This window comes from Zeus faber, assembly GCF_960531495.2.
Source record: "Zeus faber genome assembly, chromosome: 16".
Taxonomy (NCBI): Eukaryota; Metazoa; Chordata; class Actinopteri; order Zeiformes; family Zeidae; genus Zeus; species Zeus faber.
Window position 1 is genome coordinate 20,021,118 of NC_137202.1, and position 19,635 is coordinate 20,040,752.

General features: G+C 48.5%; 1 protein-coding gene across 1 annotated transcript in view; it reads left to right on the forward strand.

Moving 5' to 3' along the window:
- Positions 1-17,178, forward strand: part of LOC307242081 (inactive phospholipase D5-like) — a gene marked incomplete at both ends in the record, with an annotated part of 59,566 nt that extends 42,388 nt beyond the window's left edge. Inside the window, 9 exons of the mRNA XM_080016416.1 lie at positions 1,187-1,323; positions 8,283-8,469; positions 9,455-9,563; positions 9,849-9,976; positions 12,955-13,152; positions 14,518-14,654; positions 15,502-15,667; positions 16,277-16,367; positions 16,631-17,178. Coding sequence (XP_079872542.1) covers positions 1,187-1,323; positions 8,283-8,469; positions 9,455-9,563; positions 9,849-9,976; positions 12,955-13,152; positions 14,518-14,654; positions 15,502-15,667; positions 16,277-16,367; positions 16,631-17,178 — 1,701 coding nt within the window. The remainder of the gene's footprint in view (positions 1-1,186; positions 1,324-8,282; positions 8,470-9,454; positions 9,564-9,848; positions 9,977-12,954; positions 13,153-14,517; positions 14,655-15,501; positions 15,668-16,276; positions 16,368-16,630) is intronic.
- Positions 17,179-19,635: the final 2,457 nt, after the last annotated feature.

Below are 19,635 nucleotides of genomic sequence, written 5' to 3' on the forward strand. Positions count from 1 at the left end.
TAAAACATTTCACCGTCGGGGGGCCTCGGTGCCGCGGAAACCTCCTGCGCTCTCTCCCGCCGCGTCCCCTCAAGGTCTCCGAGTCCTTCGGCTCTGAACGTCGGGCGGCGCTTTCTCAAGCACTAGCATCAATAATAGATCTTTGCGTCGTTGTTGGGGTTTTTTGTTGTTGTTTTTTTTCCATCGCAGAGCCAGCCGTGCTCGTGTGATGAGCTCCGGACGCTCCATACCCCCTTCAGGTCATCGGTTTTCAGTGCGTGGCAACGCAACTGCCTCGCGCCGACGTTTTTTAAAGACGCGGGGGAATAACGGCGTTGTGCTGTATTACAAAAAGAATTACTTTGGTGATCCCTGTTGGGAAATTTGTCCTCTGCAGAGGTGAGGGTGATCCGGGGAAATCCAGCGACCCCAGTGACCCTCTCTGCCCTACCCCCTCCTTAAGTCATCCATTTCTGTCCTGGACAGGACGTAGGACTGGCACTATGAACAATGCAGAGGTCAGTCATGGGGGAGTTCTGAGCTCTGGACTAGTAGCTGTAATGTTCTGTCTTTCATCTTGATTGCCCCCATGGATCAGAGTGACATGGTTGAGTTCAGCCATATGGGGGCTATTTGGACACAACCCAAATGTGCCATGGACCAACGGCTAAAAATAAGGGAGGAGCCCAAAACAAATGGCTTTTAAATGATTCCCTTTGTGCCGGGCTTTCTCCAGAAGAGCCGAGTAAAGACCAGGCCTCCTCCGTCACCGGGGCCGAGCCGGAGCAACGAGCGGTGCATATCCTGGCGAAGGAGACGCCGACTCTCTTCTCTCCCTCTTTTCTGCTCTTCCTCCTCCCTTTCTCTTCCTCCCTCTTCCGGTAAATCCTCCGCCGTCCCCTCCCGTCGTGAAAGCTTCCCGGGGACCCCTGTGAGCTCATACCACGTGGGCCCACCTGGCTCCCCCTGGGAATCCTCCTCCGCCGTATGATTTCACGACGCGCTGAGCTGTGCATTAAATCAGGGTCGGGGTCGGCTGAGGGCGCTCGACGCGACGGGGCCAAGGTTGGGGCACTTTGGCCTCGAGTTTGCTGTTGCGCCGGCGGAGTGGAGGGGAACCCCGGTGATCGATGGCGAGTTTGTTTGTTCGTTCGTTCGTTAGTTTTTCTTGTATTTTTCCCCTGTCTTTTTTTCTGCTCTCTTGCAGTCTCAGCAAAAGTGCATCGTGATCTTCGCTTTGGTCTGCTGCTTCGCCGTCCTGGTGGCGCTGATTTTCTCCGCCGTGGACGTCTGGGGTGAGGACGAGGACGGGATCACGGAAGAAAACTGCAGCAACGACTGCAGGTGAGCCGCGGCGGGCGCCACCGCCACGCCTCTCCTCCCGCCAGGCCGACACGCCGCTCAGACACTGACACCCGAGTTGGGGGCGTAGGCTTAGCTGGGAGGAATCCATCCGGTTCGGAATTTTTTACTTTTTTTTTTTAAATACCCAGCACGCCGTTGTGCCCGGCTGATGAAATGTGTTTCCGTTATTTCTCAAGCTCATGTTTCTTCGGAACATTTTCAGTTGTGACGCTGGGCGCTCGGTGTGCTTTTGAAGTTGGTCAGGCTCTTCAAATGTGGGAGAGCCACTGCTCTTAAAAAAAAGTTATCTGAAATCACTAGAACCACTCTCCGCGTGTAATAGCTGACGCTCTGACGCTCTGACCACTGGACGCTCCTCGTTATATTGTTATCCCCCAACATAGCACCCAGCCCCATCTCTCTCTCTCTCTCTCTCTCTCCCTCTCTCTCCCTCTCTCTCCGTCGCTCTCTCTCTCTCTCCTTCCCTCTCTCTCTGTCGCTCTGCGTTCGTCAATTAGAACACCCGCCTTCTCCCTTCTATATCGAGGACCAGAGCGTTTACAGGCCCTGCAGAGCAATCGGCCCGACATCCCTCAACGAAGGCTGACCATTCCAACGTGTTTTACTTCAATTGATTTCCTCTCCTTTCTACCCCCCAGAGAGAGCGAGAGAGAGAACGAGAGAGAGCGAGGGGGAGAGGGAGAGCGCGAACGACACAGCGAAATTAGTTTGACAGATTTCCGCGGACCCCTAATTGAGATATTGACCTTTGAACCCTGACCAGGGGGTCACGTTTGAAGCCCTATTTCCCAGTAATTAAGTGAGCTGCCAAGATAAGGTCAACTGTTTTGGAGAGTTCCGGTGCCCCTGGCGACGCGCGCGCGTGTAACAGCGGCGTCTCTGATTGCTGGAGCTCGCTGTTGCCGTGGAGATGTTTTACCGGCGTTGGCACTGGTGCTGATGGGTACATTCAGATTTTTCGCGCAGCGTGTTCTGTGCGGCACGGAAAAAGGTGGGGCTAACCGTGCTCTGGGACGCGATTCAATAGATACATTTTCGTGACTATGAGAAAAAACTCAATATCTTCTCTTACCCTGGCCTTTACCACGAAAAGTGATCTTTTTTTGAGGGGGGGGGGGGTGCAGTTGCAGAAATGTGCGTGGGCATGTTTCAATTGTATTGTGTTCGGGAAAAAAAAAAGGAAAAGAAACGAAATCGCTTCGTCCAAGCGCACCGTGGCGCAATTATGAAGATTTTCCATCGATTACCACTCGAGTGGGACACTTGTGATGAAGGACAATGAGGCTGGGACACACACGCTCATCAGAATCAGAATCAGAATCAGAATCAAAATCAGAAATACTTTAATAATCCCAGGGCGAAATTACTTTTGTTACAGCTCCAAATCTACATACAACATATTTACATACAACATATAATAATTACTAAGAAACATATTTATATATAAATATATATATGAACATATCTACTGTATATGTTATAAACATATCTATATAGAGTGTAAAATGTACAGTTAAAAATGTGCAAAAAGAAGAAGGTGCAGAAGTGGAAGTCCGTGTTTTGAGGTCAGATTACAGAGAGGGGGTGCCTGACTCTCTGAGGGAGGCGTTGTAGAGATTGATGACCACAGGCAGGAATGATTTCCTGTGGCGCACTGTGGCGCATCTGGGTCAGAGGAGTCTTCTGCTGAAGGTGCTCCTCTGCTGGGCCAGTGTGTCGTAGAGAGGGTGTGAGACATTGTCCAAGATGGACTGAAGCCTGGACAGCATCCTCCTCTCTGCCACAGTCGTCAGGGTGTCCAGCTCCTCTCCTACTACATCACCGGCCCTCCTGATTAGTTTTAGTCTGTTGTTGTCTGCGACCCTCGGCCCACTGCCCCAGCATGTGACAGCGAAGAAGGTCGTACTGGCCACAACAGACTCATAGAACATCCTCAGCATCGTTCGGCAGATGTTAAAGGACCTCAGCCTCCGTAGGAAATAGAGTCGGCTTTGGCCCTTTTTGTAGACTGCCTCTGTGTTTCTGGTCCAGTCCAACTTGTTATTGAAGTACACCCCCAGGTACTCGTACTCCTCCACAGTGTCCACAGGGACCCCCTGGATGGAAACAGGGGTCACGGGTGTTTTTGCCCTCCTCAGATCCACTATGAGCTCCTTTGTCTTACTCACATTGAGCTGCAGATGGTTCAGCTCACTCCAGGTGACAAAGTAGTCCACAACAGTCCTGTATTCACTCTCATCACCCTTTTTAATACAACCAACTATTGCTGAGTCATCAGAAAACTTCTGAAGGTGGCAGGACTCAGTGCAATAGTTGAAGTCTGAGGTGAAGAGGGTGGAGAGGAAGGGAGAGAGGACAGTCCCCTGTGGGGCCCCTGTGTTGCTGACTACCCTGTAAAACACAGTTCTGTAGGAGTACATACTGTGGTCTGCCCGTCAGGTAATCAACAATCCAGGACATCATGCCAATTTGGGGATATGTTGTCCTTTGACATGATTGATCAAAGGTTTTCAGGTTTTCTAATTAATAGCCAGAGGTTTGGAGGCCGTTGCTGTATTCAGTGGGAGGTAAAAATCCAAATGCACATCGCAGTGACTTCCAAAAATAGATGAATCAGCCTACCTTTTCAGAGTATGAAGCCATTGTTCTATCTTTTAGCCACCACCAATATCACTCGGCAGATGTTTTTCTTTGGTTGTTTGTTTGTTTGTTTGTTGTTGTTGTTTGTGATTTTGTGACGCAGAGCTGTCACGCGCTGCGGGCGCCTTTGAATCCGCGCTTGATCCCGGAGAGGAACGGGTCGTGTGGCTCAGGAGCGATCCAGGAATGACGGCCGAGCAAACAGGGAAGCGACTGGCATCGTGGAACCTCAAGCTGCCACTTAGGGAGAGAAATAGCATGCTCCCCTACACTTTGTTATGCCGGCTCGCCGTAACAGTCTGATCATTTGTTTGGGAAAGCGGGGAGAAAATTCACTGAGAAAGAATTCAGAGGAAAACCACGGAGGGATGAATGCATTTATCCAATCGGGATCTAAATTTGACTGACATTAGCGTTTACTTCATGTGGGATGTGATTTGCATGACGGGAGGTGGTTACACAACCCTCGTATTCATGTTATGTTCAGTTTGTTCCCTCTTATCTCAATGCAAATTTGACAAACTCTGCTATATCTCCTACAAGCCTACGAGCCATTCATTCAAACACAAAAAGCATGAGCACAATAACGTTGGAGGACACTGCTTGCCATTTCATTAAAAATAAAATTGGACATCCAGTAACTGGAGGATGACTCCATCTTACTGCCGAGCAATAATCCTCTTTGGTCGTGCCTGAGGAAAAGAAGCTCAATAATACGTCTCCATCTTTAATTATGGATAGACGACAGGAGCATGTACAGGCATATACTGTATGCATTAATAACCACAACTCCAACATTATACGTCCGGAGGATCAGCCAGCTCTTCAGAGGGCAAATAATTCATATCAAATGTCAGGCTCTCTGCAGCAAAGTACAGTATTCTGAGCACGATCCCATGCTGACACTCCACACTTATAGCCGGCTGATAATGAAGGCCTGTGCATGGAATACACTGTGTAACTTAGAATATCCATAATATATTTCCATTGATTGATCATTTTCCATTTCAGACGTTTAAGAAAACACATGCAATAAACATTAAATAAAATGAATTCAGGGAAAAAAACATCCCGCAATTCCTTACAAAATAAATAAATAAACAAGCAAATTTGTTAATTAATTAATTCATTAATTAATGTACATCCAAGACGTAAACGCTTCTGCCTTGTTCTATAATCTTAATCCGGCTTTGCACTTAACATAAATCGATTTAATTGATACTAAATATATGCCAACAAACATATGCATATTATCACATACGTATATACTGTATATATATAAACACACAAACAGATCAGCCACAACATTAAAGCCACCACTAATATTGTGTAGCTCAACCTTGTGTCGCCAAAACACTTCTGACGTGTGGAGGCATGGACTCCGAAGGTGTACTGTGGTATCTGCCATCAAGACGTAAGAAGCAGATCCTTTAAGTCCTGGAAGTTGTGAGGTGGGGCCCCCATGGATCAGGCTTGTTGTTCCAGCCCATCCCACAGATGCTCCATCGGATTGGACCCGAACCCATTCACATGATAAGAAATGTGATTTATCAGACCAGGCCACCTTCTTCCATTGCTCCATGGTCCAGTTCTGACGCTCACGTGTCCATTGTAGGAGCTTTGAGGGGTGGACAGGGGTCAGCATGGACCCTCTGACCGCTCCCATACGCAGCAAGCTGCCATGCACTGTGTGTTCTGACACCTTTCAATTAAAGCACCATTCACTTTTTCACCGGTTTGTGCTACAGAAGTTCTTTTATGGGATCGAACCAGACCGTCTAGACTTTTACTCCCCATGTGCATCAATGAGCTCATGGGCACCCATGACCCTGTCGCCGGTTCACCCCGGCGTTCACCCCACAAGACCTGTGGTTTTGGAGATGCTCTGACCCAGTCGTCTAGCGTCACAATGTGCTCCTTGTCAAAGTGGCTCAGATCCTTACGCTGCTTCCAACACATCAACTACAACAACTGACTGTTCACTTGCTGCCTCATATATCCCTAATATAATAATAATATTTAACAGTTTATATATATATATATATATAATATATCCCACCCCTTGACAGGTGCCATTGGAACCAGATGATCCATGTTATTCACTTCACTTGTCACTGGTTTTAATGTTGTGGCTGATCGGTGTGTATATACATATATATATATATACTTTATATAGATACAGCATACAGTATATACTTATATATTTACATAGACATGCATACACAAGTCCAAATTTGATAATCTAGAACCAGATTTCCATTCTGAGTAAAAACATCTTTACTGTCATTTCCTGTTTTGATGCGATTCAAAGATGACCTGTTTAAAGCTTCTTGAATTGTTTCATGTTACTGCTTTGTTTGGCTCGTACATCCACGTTATTCCACAGATTCACTCCACAGATTGCTATACACCTGCATTTCTAAGTGATGCGTGTGGATTGCTTTTTGGAAACAATCCAATCTCTCTCTCTCTCACACACACACACAACACACACACACACACACACACACGCATTCCACTCCTATTAGAATAAATGGGGAGGATTCCTGAATAACTGTGTTTTCTCACCTCCATCTCATCCTCCACCACCTCTTCTTTTCTCCAGCAATCTTATTTTCCTCCCCTCCTCGTTAGTTTTCTCTCCCGCAGGACAAAGTGGGATTTACCCCGTTGCGCGATATGACCGTTCGTCTTCGCGCATATTTCCGACCTACGCCCTCTTGTGACCTCAAAATTGACAACATGATCCTGCCCCCCTCTAAAAAATGGGCACCCATCCCATAGAATACACAACCCTGCTACCACAGCGATAAGGATGGAGGTTGGGAGAAATCGTGATGCCAGCGGGGTGTGAGTCCTCCAGCTTGACCCTTGGACTGTGTCCAGTGACGGAGCGAGCCTCACCTCTGCCAAGGATGCGTCTACGGTACAGGCTGTGTTTTTGGCAACGCCAGGGTTGACGGCGCACCGTACATTATCACCTGCTGCACCCATCGCCGCCAATGTGCCCTTCAGCCATGCGCTTGCTCAGCCAACAGCTGTTCAGCGGCTGTCACGCTGCCCGCCGACCCTACGCTCAGATCCCCGCACTGCGAACCGGGGTGATCTGCCGGTACGGACTCGTCTGCCTCTTCCACCACCTCAGAGGCTTCACCTATCGGGCTCCGTTTTAGAAAGTGAATTGAACTTCAACAATTTTTTACTTCATTTCAGTTCAGAATAGGCCAGGTTAATTGAGCTTAAAGGACCAACCAGTAATGAAACGAATAGTGAGTATGGGTTGCTAGGTAAGTTGGGTTTTCGATGCAGAAAGTAGGCTGGACGACCAAACCTATGCCATTCATTGCAGTCAACGCTCACTGATTATTTAATCACACAGGGTGATGTTGCCTTCTCGTCTTTTACCGAAACAGTCCCTCAACTGGAGATCTACTGCATATTTACACTGTGAGGCATCTCCTGCAGTTGGCCGCAGTAGGTGGTTGTGTTCCACAGAGAGAAGCGTGGCTTGCATGGGAGCTTGGTAATAGCCTTTACCACGCGGGTCTGCCGCCCTGGGTCCCGTCCTGCCAGGGTAAATTGAATTGGCCGACCCTAATCTCAACACTCTTGTCGCTCTGTCGGTCCTCCTGTTAGGTATTTACAGACAAAAAATAGTCGTGGAGTTCGCCGGCGCTTAAATTATTGAAGAGACCGCCTCAAGCGTAGAAGTCGGCGCGTCTCTGGAAACTGGTTCAAATGGATTTGTGGTGTACTTTATATACGTAACCCAAAATGTCAGCGCCATTTTTCTGGCCTTGATGTGATTAGTTCGACCGATTGTTTCTCGTCACCATCTCATCACCTCCATCCGTCCCGTTCGTGGAGATTAGACCCGAGTATGACCGAATGCTATTTTCAGGAAACGCTTTTTTTTTCCCCCTTTAATTACACCGTCGGTTTATCTCCAGCGACGTGTCGAGAAGTAATCCCGGGGGGGAAGAGAACGAAATGAAGCCTTTTTTTTTTTCTTTTTTTTTTTCGCAAGGCGCCGTGCCAAGTGTCTCTACCAGAGCTCGCTGTGTTTCCGCCGTTTAGAACAGACATAATTGCCGCGGCTGTTTCCCATTGATAGGGCCTTAATCTAATTGACATTTCTCTGCTTTTTTAAATCCTTTTCAAAGTTGTTGTTTTGTTTTTTTTCTTTCAATTACGTTGACGAGACAGTTTTCTCCCGTTTCTACATAACGCGAAATATGGAGATTTCCACTTGTTTCCTAACTGCGGTTTTCTTTCCGTCGTTTTTTTTTTTTCAACAGTGTCGTGATTGTGGAGAACATTCCAGACGACGTCTTCTTTCCGGACAACGGCACGTCCCACCTCCCCCTCACGGCGGGGCTCCACAGCTTGTTGGACCGAGCCGTCCGCGTGGTGGAGGTCGTCTCCCCGCGGTGGCTGCTCAACTCCTCCGACTACGAGGCCAGCTTCCAGCCGGCCGCCAGGCAGGCACGGCTTTTTGGTGTCCCCCAGTGCATCGTCGCTCCATTTCCCCCCCCCCCCCCGTTTATTCTGTCTTTTCTGCCTCTCTGTGCTTTTCAATGCGCTCAAGCGCTGCGGGTAGAGGTTCTTCCGAAGGTCGAAGCGGCTTCATGGCTCACGCGATATAAGTACTGTGTGTTCTGTTTGAATGGAGGTAGTAGTGGTATTAGCAGTCTGTTTGATCCTCGTCTCAAGCCGAAAGAGAAACCCAGTTTGTGCAGCCTTTTGAAATCCATTTTTAATGTGGACCAGATGGACGTCCGCCTCGACAATCTTTCGTCAGATAGTCAAAAGCCATGCCGTACTGGTAGCTTTTTCTTTGCCCTTTTACACAATAAGATGAATCTGGAGCGACGAAGGCGATCAACCACGGTTAAAACTTTGGGATCAGTTGGCAGTTAAGTTATTGCTTTTGTGAACCTTGCCAGGCCAAAGTTATCCACACACGCGCGCGCGCACACACACACACACACACACACACACACACACACACACCCCCGCATACCCACACACACTCACACACACACCCACATATCCACACACCCTTACGCATGCACATGCGCGCGCGCACACACACACACACACAAGCTTGTTCATCTTATAGAGTAGGACGTGTCAGGTTTAATGAAGTCCTGGAGCTGCTGGCTGGTTGGTAATAACGGTCGGGGTGGCTTGGGGCGGACCACAGTTAATAGCCGCTCGAGGCAATCCCTCCTCAAATTGCTGCTGAAAATGGGACTAGGAGACCAGAAAAAAAATGTCCTCTGTGTTTGCCTGCCTGGCGTCTGTGTTTGTATCTGTATATTTGTGTGACTGTTTCCCATATATGGTACCTACGTGAAGTCCTCATCTATCATACTTGTTTTTCCAGTGTCAGAGGCCTTTCATGAGATTTCTGCTCGACAAGGCTGATCTGAGAGGACCTTTCCTCCTCCTCAACCTCTCTCCTCAGGGCAGGGCTTTGCTGTCCAGGCTGCAGGGGCTCAAGGCCAAGGGGTTGCAGCTGAAGATCTCCAGTGGGATCATCGACTCGCTGGAACTCAGCATGCTTGCTGCACACGGTCAGCTCTCACTCTTTACCGACGCCGACACGCTGTACGACTCTCTGGCACTTTGGCTCCGCAAATGCTTCAGCTTAGGTCTCGTTTTTTCCCCCTCTCTCTCTCTCTCCCTCTCTCACTCCCTCCTAGTCTTCCTTCCTTCTCCCTCTATTGCACTTTGTCTTTATCTTTCCCCATCTCTTTCTCTCTCTCTCTCTGTCTCTCTCTCTCTCTCTCTCTCTCTCTCTCTCTCCCTCACTCTCTCTCACTCTCTCTCTCTCTTAACCCCTTCCTGTCGTCTGTTAGGTGCAGATGTCCACTTTCTGAACACCACAGCGCTGACCAGGGGCCAGCTCAATTCCTCTTTCTGGGTGGTGGACAGAACACACCTGTACATCGGCAGTGCCACCATGGACTGGAGGTCGCTGGCCACGGTACACACACACACACACACGCACACATGCACAGACTCACACACTCACGCACACACATGAATTTCGGTAGATTTCAGGACTCTCCTGGACTGGCGGTCGCTGGCCACGGTACACACATAAGCGAATTGCAGTAGCTGTGAGGACCTTGACATGTCAAGTGCCAAGGTCCTTACAAGTATAGCATGACACACAAGGGAGCAATTATCCAGCCCTTGGCCAGGCCTGGATAATTGCTCCCTTGCTCACCGAGGAAGCCCAACGAGCCTGCTGTGATCTTGGCCTGCTGAAACTTTGGCGCCATCTTAGCCCAGTATAGGTTTAGCCTAGCAGCTACGAACTCAGAGGTTGCCCACCTGGACCCAACGAGCCAAGGCAGCCAGTGAGACCCCAGCTCGCTAACCTGGTCCGCCTGACCCGGAGCTGGCTCACCACAGGAGACTGACCCCCTGCAGTCGAAATGGTGGTAATGGACAAATGTATTCGGGCCCTTCCCACCGACACCAAGCGCTATGTATCTTAAACCTTAAAATCCTGAATCAGTAGATCGCCTAATCGTGCTCTTGGAAAACCACCAAGTCACTCAAGAGCTTATGTTCTGTTTTCTTCCTGGGGAACTGGAAGAGAGGTTGAAGTTTCTTGATGAATTTGATGTGTTGATGAAGAAGGAGTGACCGCTGATGCTGACTTGAGTAAAATAATAAGTTTATTACAAAAGAACAGCATCAGACCAGACTTGCCTAGGACGTCCAGGAGAGAACCGAGCCGGATGGATTCTCTGGCAAATGAAGCTCAGGCGAGTCTTTTATGCTTGCCCAAAGACAACGTTGACCATTTGGTTCCCCTACAAAGACCATGTTGACCATTTGGTTCCCCTACATAGGTCACAGGTCACATTTCACCTCCCTTATCACCGGGACCACTGGTGATGTGCTCTCTCTCTTGGGACCCCTGGCACCGTCGCTTAGTAATTATCTTATATGATGGGGCTGTCTTGGGACACCACACATTCCAAGACACCTCAAGGTTCCCCAGCAAATGAGTGAAAATTCCTTGCCAAGGGGCGTGGGCCCTATGAAGTAGTGGAAAAGGGGGGTCCGGTAAACTATGAGGTCCAACAACCAGCCCGGAGCAAGACCAATCAGATATATCTATATATCATATTAGTCAGTTGAAAAGGTGGTATGAGCCAGAAAACTCCCCTGCATGCCCTCTTTACACAAATGCCTCCACAGACAATGTTGGGGTGCCTAGCTGTCTCCCAGCCAGAGGCAGGACCTGCGGGATCTCCTGAACCAGAACAGAGAAGTATTCTCAGATCACACCGGGCCGGACAGATGTGGTGGCCCATGACATCGTGACAGAGCCGGGCAAGAAGGTGCAGCTCCGATCCTACCCGATCCCCGAAGCCCGGCGGGCTGCAATTCAGGAGGAGGTTAGAAAGATGTTGGAACCGGCAGCTACTGGGCCAGCCCGATTGACCTTGTACCCAAGTGAGATGGCTCCCATCGCATTTGTAAACGATTTACGGAAACTGAACGAAATCTCATTATTTGAGGGGCTGGGCCCTGCAACGTTCATCAGCGCCCTCAACCTCACCAAGGGGTGTTGGCAGGTACAACTCACTGCCCGGGCCAGGGAGATGATTGCCTTTGCAACACCAGGGGGGCTCTACCTCAACTGTTGAGAAAAAGTGCTCTGCAATCAGGTGTGCAGTGACAAAGGTATGACACACGTATTGCGTTGGCTGTGAGGGCCTTGACACGTCAAGTACATAAATACAAAATGAAAACTATCCAATCCATCTCTACCTTCGGATATGTTACCAAGCTTCTCGAGAAAGTTAGAAAGCAGGGAAGATATTTCAGAGATAATGCCGAGATAATGAGCCGTGCAAGGTCGGGTGGTTTCCCAAAATTAAAGCGTCCAGTCTTGCGTCTCCCTCTTGAAAGCGGGGAAACCTTGGACGGTTCATTAAACACCGGCACTGTTTATTAGGGTTTAATAGACATAGCCCAGATACAAGGATTTTAATCTGGGGGCTTTAATCATACGAGACTGATATAGCTCGAGGACGGAGACACATCTCTTATGAAGAATTTCACTCACATTTCCAACCCATCATGACTCAGAATAGTGTATTGTTGCAGTTGAGTCACTAATATTACTAATATTCCCTCAAGACTCGATCATACAAAGTTCATATTCAACTACCATGAGATTTCACCTTCGAGAAATCATGATCCTGTTTTAGTACCAAAAAAATAGACAAAAACAAGAACGTAGACATCCGATGGAAATAGTACTTCAGTAATACCCGATCATCAAACACGGATGGAAAATTCCATGTTCAGAAAGTAAAAGTCCAACCATGTATTTTGCTCCAGCCATGCACTGATCAGCAGACGCTTGTCCGCTGGACCTCTGGGTTTATGCTAATTAGAAAATCCACATGGTTGACTCAAAACCCCGGACTGGAATTCTCCTTTCTTAACCCGGATTTTCCACCTCTGCCATCACACTGCTGAGGTGAGTATGTTCAGCTATGGCCACATACATAAATGTCTCTTGAAAAATCTCCAGTGATTAACATATGTGGTTTATAGTATATAGGATGTGAAGTCATAAGTCATAATGTACATTGAGGGTATATTGGATAGGACAGGAAAGAAGAAATGAAAGGAACCACTCCCATGGAGAGGAGAGGAGAGGAGAGGAACGAAAGGAGAGGAGAGGATGGGAGGGGAGAGGAGAGGAGGAGAGGAGAGCAGGGGAAAGAATAGAAAAACAAATGACGAGGAAAAGGTGATTGGATGTAATTAATGCTGAATATTGCTGGACATGATTATGGCAATAATGATATAATTCATGATGAAGATGATGATGATGATGATGATGATGATGATGATGAGGGCCGTGTGATGCTGTGCCGTCATTTGAGGATGGGCGGTGAAAGGCCTGCTCCTGTGTTCATTCCCCAGAGGAAGGAGCTGGGCGTGCTGGTGTTGGACTGCAGCTGTCTGGCTCTGGACCTCCACAGGGTGTTCAGCCTGTACTGGGGCCTCCAGTATAAAGACTTCATCCCTTCCTTCTGGTCCAAGCGGCTCTTTGCGCTGTTCAACAGAGACACTCCGCTGGAGCTGACACTCAACAGGACCAAGGCTCAGGCCTACATCTCTGTGAGTGACGCAGTCTAATACATCGGCACTGAAACTCAATAATGGTTCATGGTGCGCAAACACTTTTGAGATTTTCAAGTGGGCCACGAGCCCGAAAAGGTCGGGAACCGCTGCACTGGGGTTTGACAATTGCATGGGTTAGTTAGTTCTAAGGGGGTGTATAGTTGGGTATCATCAGCTTAACAATGAAAGCTGATGTCATATTTGCATATTTCCAAGTGGCAACATCGTTGACATTGAGTGACATTGTTCGGTCTGAAACATCAAACATCACAACAAGTATTGTATTGTATTGAAAATGTATTTGTGCAAAATTAAAATTTGCATATCCATCGAGGCGGGTCATTTTTTTGTGCTGAATATTGAAAATGAGTATACTTAGGCCTTAAAGGGAGGCTTACGTAAGAAAAGTGAGGAATAAATTGAAGTTCAGACAGATTCTGTGCGCTGCTCTTCACATTGCAAAATGCCTTCCTCGTGGTTTTTCATTGCCTGAGATGTGAGGGAAGAGCAGCCCTCGTCTCCAGCGGAGGGAAGGACCGAGTGCAACGATGAATCTCTCGGGGGAGGCAGCGTCTCGAAGACAATATTTCTCTCGCTGTCATTCGCCGCACGCAAATGAGGGATGTCATTCTGCCTCGCGACAGGAAGCCAATTGTAGGCTCTGTTTGACACGAGCCAGATGATACGAACACACACACACACACAAACACACACACACACACACCGACACACACACATGTGGTCTGTCCTCCATCCGTGATTTATCAAGTGGAAGACGAAGGGGTTCTCTAAAGAAAGATTTAGTTTTTACCGTAACCCCATCAAACACACACGCCCAAGCAGATGTGTGATGAAGTGAAGTCTAGCTTTATGGAAGCTTTAATTGTAGACTGGGAAATATACTCTCTCTCTCTCTCTCTCTCTCTCTCTCTCTCTCTCTCTCTCTCTCTCCCGGGTTTATTTCAGTTGCCATTTTCTGTTTCCCTGCATCAGTTAGCTTGATCCCTGTGCTGTATGTAAGACTGAAGTCAGTGACCAGTCTGGTTGTAGATCAAGAGTTATACACGGTCTGCATTTACTACGCGCAACCTTGCCTCCGCCACTGCATTTGGGTCCGGATCCCGAGCTCTGACGGTAGCTTATAATCCTTTTAGGCAATACTGCGCTGGGGGAAAATGAGAAATGGGTGAAATATTTTCATTCATCACAAACAATTAAGATTATGAGAGATCGTAGCTACTTGTCCCTCTTTTCCTGTACTACTACTAAGTGGGTGTCATTTGGATCTGAACGAAAAAATAAATCAAATGACTGATCCTAATTCTAATCTCTTCCGCCCATTTTCTGTGTGCGTGTCGGCAGAGTTCCCCCAACGTGTTTATCCCCAAGGACCGCAGCAGCGATCTGGAGGCCATCGGCAGGGTCATCCAGGACGCCCGCCGTTTCATCTACATCTCCATCATGGACTACCTGCCGCTCCTCAAGAGCAGCGCTCACAGGTTGGACACTGCTCCGTGGTTGGGGAAGGTGCTGGTGCCAATAAGGCCATGTAGAGTTCCAGCTAGCTTCCCAAACTTTATTCGTTTAAATCTTTGGGAGAGGGTTGATGGTCAGAAGGGCACTGCCAGTATCCATAGTGTGACTCTACGCTGATCTGGCGTCATGAGGTGATGAAACTAAGTCTGGTAATATTGTGGTTTAAATTAAGGGTTATACTTTTATCTTTCCTGGACAAGGCTCTCCAACGTTCTACTTTCAGGTTAACAGTCTGTGCCGGTATCCTTCCACAATCAGAGAGGTAAATGACAGCATTTGGTCCAAATCCAAAATCCACAAGCCCAAAGTTCATTGCACAGGCCCCAAAACACATATCTACTGTCTGTCTAACAGGTATTACTCAAGCACTTTCCTGACCTACACATCTTCCCTCCGAATGACTCGAAAGCTGGATCCCAAAGCTATTGCGACTGCCCCCCCCCACTGCTCACTCACTACTCAAGGAACGAGGGAAACATGAAACATCACGGTCAAGCGTCTTCAGTAAAACGCAATTAATCACAGTTGCTTTCACATCGCTGCACCAAAATCGATGATTCCGCTGTCGCAGCGTACATCCAAGGCGTCGTCACTGGCTGGCGAAAGCAGTCTCTCGCACCTCCTAGAGAATTTGAACAGCACTTAAAAATGTCGTCTGCTCTAAAACATCCGGAGGGGTGGCAGCGCTAACTCTTTGTTGGGGATGCACTGCCGGCGGTTTCGCGGAGGACAGTTGGCGTGGGCCGTGGCGTGGGGCGCCTCCTCTCGAGGCGCCGCAATAGGAATAACCGTATTCGTATCTCTGCCCAGGTACTGGTCTCGTATCGACGGCATGATCCGCGAGGCTCTGATCCTGAGGAAGGTGCGGGTGCGTATGCTGATCAGCTGCTGGGAGGAGACCGACCCGCTCACCTTCAACTTCGTCTGGTCGCTCAGGAGCCTCTGCATGGAGCAGATCAACTGCTCCCTGGAAGCTGTGAGTGGACCGGAGAGGCCGTGATGCCACCGGAAGGATCTACGTGTCACATCGTCTGGTTAACCGACGTCGCCTGTCGGCGCCCATGTAGACGAGCAGATCAACCCAAAATAAATGGACAGTCTTTTCATATTGCATTAAACAATCAAATCACATCAAATATTCTTTTGCCAATTCTGCTTCAATGGCACCCTTAAGAAGGGAGGTAGAGTCGACACCTTTACCCCTATCTTCTGGGGGAGCAACAGATACCGCTTTCTTGAGGGTCAAATCTGTTATTTCCGGCATAAAAATAATAAAAATCATCGAAATATTGACAAATAACCCCTTCTTGCTTCAGCGTCACATTTTGACAACAATTTCATGACAACTGGGCTGTTTATTTATCACACAGAGAGATTTACACGTTTATTTCTGACCATCTGACCATCCAACCATCCAACTGTGTGTGTGTGTGTGTGTGTGTGTGTGTGTGTGTGTGTGTGTGTGTGTGTGTGTGTTTTGTGTGTGTGTGTTTTTGTGTGTGTGTGTTTTTGTGTGTGTGTGTGTGTGTGTGTGTGTGTGTGTTTTTGTGCGTGCGTGTGTGTGTGTGTGCGTGCCTGTGTGTAGAAGTTCTTCAGTGCCAGGGAGCAGAGGGACGGCACCTTCCAGGGAATCAACCACAACAGGTTCATGGTGACGGACAGAGCCATTTACTTAGGTGAGTCATCCAGGGGTTCCTGATTGACCACGGCCTAAAACACAGCCTCATAGCAGGATTTTACTTTACACCAGTCAAGTCAAGAGCAGGCCCCGTATAACAGTTAGAATCTCACAGTAACAGGGCGGGGAGTATCACGGTGGTTAGAGATGCTTCATACTTGTTGAACTTATCGGCTTTCTTGTTTAAAAAGCACAATTTTAACTTTGCCGCCGCCGCGGCCGCCGCCCCTCATTTTCTTAATCTTGTTCAAACTCCGCCAGGCAACCTGGACTGGGTGGGAAACGAATTCACCTTCAACGCGGGTGCGGGCCTGGTGATCAGACAGGCGGAGGGCGTCGAGGAGAAGAACGCCACGGTGGTGGACCAGCTGAGGGCTGCGTTCGAGAGGGACTGGTTCTCGCGCTACACGCGCTCCCTGCAGGCCGACAAGGTCCCCGTCTGCGACAAGCACCGGATCAACAGGCCAGTGCCCGTCAAGACCGGCCGCCCGGACGGAGGGGGGAGACACCACGGTGGCGGAGCCACGCCGATGAAGAGCGTCCCCCGGGAAGATGGAAGGACCAGAATCAAAATACATCGCCATCGCCACGAGGAACCCGGCCAACAGGGGCCGAGCAGGAGCGGCGACGGGACGGTGTCGGTCGAAGGCGGCCGCCGCGAGATCGGGGAGGCAACGACGGCCCAGCAGGAAAACGGACGGGGCCAAAACGAGCTCAGTTACCCTGACGGCCGTATAGCAGTGGCACAAGTGTATTCGAGCCAGCCGGTGGAAAGCAGTGGCAGCAGAGAGATCCCCAACTGGCCGTGAGACGCGCGACGTGGAGGCTTGCCCTCGAGGGGGGAGAGGGCTCCCCCCCCTGCCCGTCTGCGTAGAACCTTCATTACCGTCGTTTTCCAGCAGAGAAAAGAAGCGGTGGAAAACACGAGACGGTCACTGTCTCCCGATCAAAGCCGGAGTAAAAAAAGGACCAAGTGGTTGGAGTGTTGGCAATGGCGCTTTGGAGAACTTTCTTTCTGTCTGTTGGAGCTCTGATAAGGGAACAGAGAGCGCTTTTTTAGAAATTGCTAAAGGCCGGTTTCCGACCCTGCTGCTTATTCCGTTCGTTGTTTTTCTGCTCGCCTTGTGAGCATCGGAGCGACGGAGCCGCTCGGGGGCGGGTTCTACCGGCCGGCGAAACGCCCGTTGTTCGCCGCCGCACCTCTTCCCGCCGGCTGCCATATTAATTTACCCCTCGACGACTGTGATTGATCACTGTGCCGCTACGCGGAGTCGGAGAAGGACCCTGCGTCTCGAGAGGTATCAAGGTTGTTGGGCCACCGGCTTTCACCGTACGGGGTAATTGAGACGAAACGAGGGGTGGTTCACGAATGCTCTTCACTGAGAAATGTTGTGGACGCACGGTACTTCTCCTCCATCTGCATGGTAACCATCACTCTGTATCCAAGGAACGTAAACTCACATATTTGCACACAACCAATGACTTGGTTTTCAAACGAATGAAACCTTTACCTCGGAACACGTCACTGAGAGACGTAATCACCCTTTATGCCGGCGTTCGACGGCAAAATATTTACCAAACTCACTCCGTGACCTCATGTGACCCTGTCGACGAGCGACATTCAATGCATTTTTGTATGACGTCCACAATAATTTCCTTACTTTTTTATTTTGAACACTACTCCGGGAGGAACAACTGCACAATTGCCATTATGTTTTACTTTCACCGGTTTCATCCATTACATCCCCGAAGGGAACGATGTGTTTTACAACAATGTGTCGGACTGAATTACATATCTATATCTACATGAATAGCTATTCTGACGTACAGTACGTCTCTTTATCTCCTTTGACTTTATCTTTACTAGATACGTGAATTTTGGTGAGATGTCTTTGCTGCCTTACACCGGGTGATATACAGTAGCATGGCAATGAAAGCATGGTCTACTTTTGGACGTTTAGCCGCTACCTTCAGAGAATAACGGGGAGGACGCAAACATCTCTTTCCCCGTCGGACAATCGGCTATTGATTGGAAAGGGTTCTAATCGATGATTAGTTTTTCCTATGGATTCCTATTAACAACACCTAAAAAGGGGCCTTATTGAGAGGACAGAGATGAATGCGTTGTTGTGACTTATCGACACACAGCTATTGAAGGCAGTTGAGGAAAGGGGCCGGAGGGTCCACTGTTGGTTGAAATCAATACACTGAATCTTTTAACAGAGCTTGACACCGTCGGCAGTTCACCACAAGGACACAGTGGCCTGCATGTAGCCGGCGACCGTATGAAGTACTTTCCACATATTATAGTGGTGACAGAGTATATACAGTAAAGTAGAAACAAAATGCTGCTTGGAAACCTTCGGTTTGCGTCACAAGGTGGCGTTTCCCTTTACAATGAAGTATAGCTTCATTTTTTTAACAGAAAATCTGGGTTTCCATTCTCTAAAATCTGACCGAGAGAATATAAAAGACTCGATTTGACAAAAATAAATAAATAAATAAAAATGTGTTTGAGGTTTACAATGGTGGTGTGACTATTACGCACATTTTCTATAAACCGATCTTTTTCTACCTGCTCTGTATGGTCTATAGATGAACCATTCACTAAAGTAAACGGCCGTCGCTCGCCGTGTGGGATCAGTTTGCCTATCTGAAAAAAACACATTCTCCCTCCAGTGCCTGCAGTGTCTGCCCACAGTGGAAGCGTTTAGGACGGTTAACCTCTGCCACCTGCAGGTTACTACAGGGAAGACTGCTTTTCCACGGTCAACCCACGGCTGAAAGCTGCAGCACATGGAGGTTTGGTGTTCAAACGTCCGCCTCCGCTCATTTACGGCCGTTCAACGTAACAACAGCCTGAACACTTTACTGTCGAGGAAAATCACTGTTCTTCTCGGATGGAGTTGGATGGAATGAAATGTGGTGACAAAACGGGGCAAACATTTAAGGCTCGGAACCGGTTAAATCTCCCCTTTAGAAAGCGGGAATCGTGCATTATAGTCACGCAGGTCTCTTTTTGCACAACGGTAACATCACATTTTATCCTGAAACACATACATCCACAATACATCCAAAGTGGCTTATTCCACTGGCTGTAGTAGGTTGGCAGATGGGAAGCGGTGCAACTTCATGTTTCTAGTCTCTTGTGTTTACTCACGATTTGCGTGAGTAAACGGAGTTAATAGAACCCTGAGAAATCGGACAAAATACACAACGGTTTGTGACCTTTTATCCCCCGGTATAACATATAAAAAGACTGTTCC